The 7534-nt window shown below is 31.7% G+C and overlaps 1 protein-coding gene across 2 annotated transcripts; it reads right to left on the bottom strand.

Annotated features, from left to right (window-relative positions):
* LOC107861178 lies at positions 1-5474 on the bottom strand. Of its 2 annotated transcripts, none has more exons than XM_016706542.2 (7): positions 4996-5474; positions 2998-3376; positions 2301-2377; positions 2174-2210; positions 1868-2081; positions 1087-1435; positions 1-491 (listed from the first exon to the last, which is right to left on the bottom strand). In XM_016706542.2, the coding sequence occupies exons 2-7, from the start codon at positions 3299-3301 to the stop codon at positions 330-332; spliced, it is 1143 nt and encodes a 380-aa protein (XP_016562028.2). In that variant the 5' UTR covers positions 3302-3376; positions 4996-5474; the 3' UTR covers positions 1-329. The 2 variants fall into 2 exon arrangements, with proteins under 2 accessions (XP_016562028.2, XP_016562029.2); XM_016706543.2 differs by having other exon boundaries at positions 5013-5417.
* Between the last annotated feature and the right edge of the window lie 2060 nt (positions 5475-7534).

The following is a 7534-nucleotide window of genomic DNA, read 5'->3' as shown; positions in this document are numbered from 1 at the left end:
TTAATACTCCATATAGTTCCCAAGCCATATCAAACTTCAAGACAAAAATGTACACAAGAGTCGAACCTAAAAATTGGTTTTGTAAAACAAAGAAAAATACTAAGAATGATGAAAGGGATGAGTGACAACTCAAACTGAATGGTTGCGGCCTATATAAGGAAAGTACTTAGGAGATCTGACACCAATTAATATAATGTTAATTGCTTGGTCAGATCTCAAGTACTCACCCTCCTACCTAGGCTGCTATTTCTTCTACTATCTTCACAATAATTAACAAGCTAATTTAATTATTTTGTATTTTAGAACCCTAATATAATCCCTCTTATTAGCTAGGTTGCTGAGTAAGTGGGCAGTGAAAGAGAAAGCATTGTGTTTATATCTGATTGATCCCTCCTATTGCTCTCATTCTTGTCCTCTGTGCTTCTGCTTAATCTTAGTTGCAAATCAGGTAACCAGTCTTTTTCCTCCAAGGGACTCTTGTCTTGTTTCATCTGCAAATTCAAAATTACTCATTAAACAATGTATAACATGACAACGTTTAGATAAGTAGTAGCCAATATTAGTCAAACTGAACGTTACATTAGCAGTACTGATCGATCAGTAATTTATTTTATATAAACGAGGGGTTGAATTATCAAATGCTACTTGGACTAAAAGGATTGGCCGGTTCAAGATGATTAGCTAAATATTGCAACTCTTACCAATTTTTAGTTTCTTTATTTGTTTGTTATAATTTGTTTAGTTCTTAGATAAAACTAATACAGTAAGAATATCTTTTTTATGATTACTGAAACATAAAAGAATTATTTCTCTAAAGTATTTTAATTTGACAAGATTTCATGGGTCAATTTGAGTTACATATTATTTAGCCAAATCAGTCCAACTGCATAAGTGGGCTGAATTGATCGATTCGACCAAAATAGGGTAAGCTGATAAGCGAGATGGTCCTTAATCTGTCTAGACTTAATCAAACGAGTTGAACGGATCATATTTTTTAATAGGTGATCTTGCCACACCTTTAATAAAATTAAAGTAATCGAGTTTTAATAATTGTGGTAAGAGTGAGCTAATGCTTTTGTGTATTACCTCAAACGTGAAAGGTGTCACAAGATTTTGCTCGAGGGCATTATTGTTTCTGCAGTACTTCCACTTGGAATATGGTTGTCCCAAATTTTGTTGAAGCCAAAAATGGGAGTTTTTAGCTGAACAAAAATCAGCCCTTTTCTCCTCCCACTGATTGGGGATGAATGGAGGCCACTTTTTCTGTTCAAGAAATTGGGTTGACCTAATTGGGACAATATCATGTATTCCATTTTCTTCAATTACTGCTTGTCTTGGTGTCTGCCAGCTCTTCATTCTCAACAAATCTTCACCTTGCAGAGACTTGGTAGTATTACATAAGCCTCCTTGATTATCGGAAGACCACTGCATGTACCTATACATTAAATTTGTACTTATTAAATTTAATTTCTATGCAGTGACATTGTAATTTCTTGATCTACCAAGTCCTTAAAAGATAAAAGGAACATAAAAAAGTGGGATTACTGGTTTAATTACTAAAAATAGATGTTGAACAATATTTCTTAGGAGTAGTTTAGAAAACCAAGACATAATTGAGCACATTCTTAATTCCAATTTTATCGTTAGCACACTTTTCATTAATTAAAGAGAGACGGTTAAAGAAATAAGACAAGGATATGATGGTAAAAGAAATATGTCTAATTTCTTAATTAAGAGATGTGCAGACAAAAAATATGACAAGTATTTAGGAACGAACAGAGGGGATAGAAAATAACGTAATTTATAATATCGAGTATATAAGTTGTCCTAAATTATCAATTTATATATAGGTTATCAATTTCAGTACCTGGAAATGATGCCTTTGGACTGATATGGTGGTCTCGAAAAGGAATTTCGAAAATGGCCTTTAAGTGCATGGTCATCATAGTTGAAATTCCTTGCTAATACAATGGCACCATTCATCTTGAAATCTTGTATAGGGTTATATCTTTGACCACCTAGGTGGTTTCTAAAGAAATAGCCTCTTCCTTGCATTCCCCTATTATTACCTCGACCTAACACTACGTACAACAAAAAAATAAAATAAAAATGAATCACCATCAAGATTGGTTGAAAGGAAGAAAATTTTCTAATTTGAAGATAAGAAATGTACCTTGTCCAGATTCATCTAGTTTCTTGCTTCGATACATCTGGATCAAATAAGTATCTTATATTACATTAAGAACAAAACCATATATAAGTATTTCAACTGACCACAATGTGTGTGTATATATAACTACCTGTAGATGACTTTTTACATGGGCAATACTTAGACCTCTCACATTCATCATTTGGAGAACCAACTTAGGTGTGGCTCCTGCAAAATCCAAGTTGACCTTATTAAACATTAAACAAATGTTTCTTGAAAATACGAAGAATCTTGTTTATCACGAACAACAACAAATTTGGCAACAATAATTTTAATAATAGAGTAACAAACAAACAAGCAGGTAATAATAATACCGCGTACTATACATTTTTTTATTTCCTTTTCCCTTTTACGAATTTAGAGAAATAAAGTTTGATATCTATAGGGTGATATCGACCTTTTTATTTGACAAGATACACATTGATCATTAAAATAGTTCTATAAAAATCATTAAAAAAGGAATACTTGCAACAACAATGTCTATCATGATCTCTAGCTAAGTTAATGAAGGAGAACATATAATTCATTTATGTATCTCAACTCCTGATCGGACCTTTGAAAAACCCTTCAATATTGAAACATGGATTTACTTTATACAACATAGCACCAACATGTAGTGATGTAGATAACTGAATTACACACCACTATATTGGTGTTATACTTTTAACTAGTTGAAACGTGAAGTTCTTTTATATATAGTTATCTTTTAGTTGACATGCATGTTGATGGCATAGCTCATGAAGAAGTTAAAAAGTTATAGAATACATGTTGAATGAGTGTCATCTTACTTTCTTGACCACCTAGTCTTTGAATGGCTTGAACAAAGGAGCGATGGAGCTCTGGAGTCCAACGGAGCCTCGGCAATTTCGATCGAACGTATTGCCTTACGTTTTTCTTTTCAACATCACAACTATTATAATTACTTATTCTTTCTGTTTCTTTCTCACTACTATCTTCCACCTCAATGACTTCTTCTTCTTCTTCTTCGCTTTCCCCTTTGTTGTCTTCGTTCAAATCAATGGACGAGGAGGATGAGTTTTCCATAATCATCATCATCTCTTCATGGTCTTGTTTCACTAAATTTTCAGCCATGATGACTAATTGTACGTCTTACTCAACTTGGAGTGCAAAGAGGTCTGTCTTCAATGCAATTGATCAGAAACAAGACTGCATTATGTATATATGAATTAATAAGAATTCGATTAATTGGAAGAAAATAGCATTAGATAAAGAGAACATGATTCAATATGGTAAAATAGAACTAGCTTCCATGAAGAATCTCGTGAACCATGCATTGAGCCTTTGGCCATAAGTTATACCCCAAACCATTTTAGGTTGAGGGCAGGTCTGTCAGGACATCACTCTTCTTGTGAAATAAATAAAGCTAGTGCCATGTAATGAAATTTCTTTCTAGGTATGTGTGTATATCTATGTGTATGTATACTTTTTACTAGTTGAGAAGAGGGTGGGGGTGGGGGGTAGGGGTCAGTTGGTAGGTGCTTTTCTTGATCTTGTATGGGCCCTCTGGAGGTAACTGATGAACAATAATATGCCACAGTAGTGTTCTCTATATATTATATTACTATATAGTAAGTAACAACTATGGAATGAACATATTTAATTTCACCATTGTCGATCTGTACTTGGTTACAGACTGTTTTTTCGCGTGCAATAATAATATTGTACTCTTTGCCAGTGGAACAAAATATTTCTGACAGTATGAACTACTAGTTGGAAAATTTGCAGATGGCAGAAACTAAAGTTTTAACAGCACAAATCTGCAACTTGAATTTAATGGTAATTATATTCCCAATGTTCTACACAAATGGAAGTAGATATATGACATAAAGAAATGTTTTAAGTCAAATAAAGACTGTTGAAGCTGGCAGCTGATTTCTTTCCAGTAAAGATGTGTCCTGGGAGGTTACGAAATTAAAAAATCCAGAGTCTTTCATGATGATTTAAAAATCCAGCAATATTTATTCTTGTTTTATATCCTCAATACTAGGTAACTCTACTGAGTACTTAATTAGTTCTTCTCCAGAACACCCAAAAAAATGATTAGGTACAGAGAGAAATATGACTAGACAAGTGAGGCATGATTAGGTTGAGAGTTTGAGTCACGCTAGAGGGTAAGTGGGAACACTGTTAATCCTTCCCGCATGGAAAAAAATAAAATTAAAGACCATATATACCAAAATTAGAAGTAAATAAAATCTCTAGAACTGATAGAAGATAAAAGGTACTCTAACAACATATGTATCAGGGAAAAAAGTCCTAGATGAAGTGGCTGAAAAAAAGTACATACTATATATAAATTGATTAGCCCTAGCTAGCTTTTTCCATAAGGAAATATTTCCCAATTTTCATAATATGCAGAATATGGCTGTGCTGAAACTATATTATCTCTTTGCATCAAGAATGAAGTCTAGCTAATATTTAGTACTTAAGGGAAATATTATTCATGGGAAAATAATCAATATTAACTTCAATTCGTACACAGTGCAAGATGTATAATAAAGTAAAGAGAAATTTCTTCAAAGGAAATTAAGAAGGGAGAAGGGAAAAGAAGAACATGAAGAAAAACAATAATAAAGTAGTATTCAGGATATAGCTGACAATCACTGGAAAAAAGAAAAGAATCAATGAAAGGAAGGAAGGAGAAGAAACAATTTCAAACTGTGTAACTAATTTTTTCCCTAATAATTAGTCAGATTTCTGTTTAATATTCCTATATATTCACATACTTGATATAGAGGGGAAAAAAAGAAAGTTTATGATTGTACTTTTTCTAAATACAAACCATCTATCAGTCAGCTGCTTGCTCAGTTTCCAAAAAACCTTCTATAGACGATCGATCACTTGCTGCACATAGAGTCAAACATACCCTAATTAATTTTGCTTGAAAGTTTAAAACAATAATAGATACGTCTTCGTTTCAAACAAGTTAGATTGATCTATCGATCAGATCAACTAAATGTATGAATCATTACTGTCCCAATTCAGCTTGAAAGTACATAAGAAGACAAGAAATTTTCCTTTGATAGTGGAAAATATGAAGAGAAGGCTAAAGGAGAAAGTGTTATATTTTTCCTTTGGGGGGTTGGGAGGTTTTTGTTTCATTCAACAATGGAATTGATTTTCAATATACATGTTGATATGACTTTTCTATGAAGTTCTTTTTACTTCGATTAAATGACAAATGAATACATTTAATATAACAAGAAAAATTACAAGCTTGGACGTAAGACAGTCCACTTGTGCTAATTATAATGTAATAATTCTGGCATTTATATATAATTATTATTATGGATACAGATGAGGCCACTGGTCCTTCCTTTTGGTTGAACTTATAATTAGTGTATCATGTGACTTTCCCGAAAAGTTATTTTAAAATCTGTAAAACCTCTTTGTTTGACAGTTGTACTCCTACATCTTTTTACTTTTCTTTCTCAATGTATCTTATAGTTTGACCTTTGTTTGAGGACTTCCCCATTGAATGTATACTAAATAAATCTTCTGTTTTTTTTTTTTTTTTTTTTTTTTATGATAGAAAAACAACAAAGGAGTCGGCTGTTTCATCTAAAAGTCGTATATTCATATGGCCATTATTGTCCAAACATATATATATATATATATTATAGTGGGGGTCTCTTGTATGTTTAATTATATCTACTTAGAGGAGTTCATGCGTAATACATGAGCTCTTGTAATTTAGCTTAGTTACTTTTACTTTATTATGGGAGATACTTTTTATGTTTTAATATTTGCATTATAATTTTTGGTGTTTATTATCACATTATACAGTAATTTGATCATAAAATATTTGATCAGAGCGTGCGAACTATATATCACCAGTCAAGTTTGATATGAGATGAACTATACATTTATTTTGTGTAAATAATTTTTCATTGAGAGATATATTAGAAAGTGAAAAATGTTATATATGAGGACGTTTTTCAAATCTATCTCGAATAACGTTTTTATTGAGTCAAAATAATTATCAAAAATAACTTTTTTATCTCATAAAATAAAAGTAATTAAAGTTTGAGTATAGTTCGCTCTTTTAAAGCCTCAACTATGAAAATACACTGAATTTTTGAATATGTGTGCAATGAGTTAATTAGGTTGATGTTCCAAACCGTCATTCATTTCTCTAACACAAATTTTTAGTCAATTATTTTTAAAGATGAAATGGTTAATTTCTCTTCCATCGAATTCTAATTAATTTTTAATTAACATGGGGCCAGGGTCTACCTTACGTGACATACATACGAGTTCGTCCTTCACGAACTAGCTAGCTAGATGCCTGTATAGGTCGGTCAAAAGTTTGATTAATTCCATCCATTAATGTGAGGTTATATCTATTTATTTTTTTTTGTTTCAAAATGGTTCTCAATCATGCTTCGACAATTAAACGTCTTCGGTTGTTAAAAGTTAATTTGACTAATATTTAAAGGTAAATTAATGTGTATTAATTTAATAATTTTAAATTAAAATTAAAATTTTAAAATTATACAAAAGATAATTTAAATTATATTTTTTCTCCTCCAAAAATATTGATCAAAATTCATATCTTTCAACTGTATTAATTAGATTCTTATATGTATCATAGAATTTTGCTCAGGGACGGGGCGGATCTAGAGTGTAGCAATGGGGATTACACTGTATTTGTGAGGCATTTTTTCAATTATTTGTGTGTATGTAAATATATAGTTTTTGAACCTCTTGAACGTACAAGTAGAGGTTGGCCTAGTGGTTGAGGACTTCAAAATTCACCTTAGCTTTCAAGTTCAAATCTCAAGAATTACTCATATTACTAGTATATAATATATATCTTGGAAAATTATTCTTTGTTTTCACCAAAACGACACGGCTAAGGTTAAGCGTTCATACTTGTAAAACAAAAGCCATACCTCCCTTGTTTCTTCTCGATGGTCAAATCTTTCTTTATACTCTAGTCTAGACATAACAACTTGTATATGTAGCCTTGTTAAGATGGTTTATTTGCTAACATTAATTGAAGAAGGAATTTAAGTTATAGCAGGTACAAGTGGTGGGTGAAAATATAACAATTAGTCAATTTCTGGTGGGACAGTTGCATGCAATCAAAGAAGTTGTAAAATCTTTGACTTTGGCATTCACTAATTATTCATATATATGCCGTACTGCATTGTTAGATCACTAGGATAAGACATGGTTAATTGAGAAAAAATCAAACTAATATAAAGTTAGAAAATTTATACCTTCAAATTGACCTGCTTAATTGTTGGGTTCGAAATCGAGAGGGCGTCATGCGAAAGCTATTAGTTGCAAACTATTGAG

Source organism: Capsicum annuum, chromosome 2, assembly GCF_002878395.1.
Source record: "Capsicum annuum cultivar UCD-10X-F1 chromosome 2, UCD10Xv1.1, whole genome shotgun sequence".
NCBI lineage: Eukaryota > Viridiplantae > Streptophyta > Magnoliopsida > Solanales > Solanaceae > Capsicum > Capsicum annuum.
The sequence above is the reverse complement of the archived record's forward strand: the minus strand, read 5'-3'. Positions and strand labels throughout refer to the sequence as shown.

Bases quoted from the DNA above. Each gene is read 5' to 3' on its own strand.
- LOC107861178 (XM_016706542.2), bottom strand. From the start codon at position 3,301: ATGGCTGAAAATTTAGTGAAACAAGACCATGAAGAGATGATGATGATT. The intron at 2,378-2,997 runs GTAAGATGACAC...TGGATTTTGCAG, and splicing joins AAGACTAGGTGGTCAAGAAA to GAGCCACACCTAAGTTGGTT. The intron at 2,211-2,300 runs GTAGTTATATAT...TATTTGATCCAG, and splicing joins ATGTAAAAAGTCATCTACAG to ATGTATCGAAGCAAGAAACT.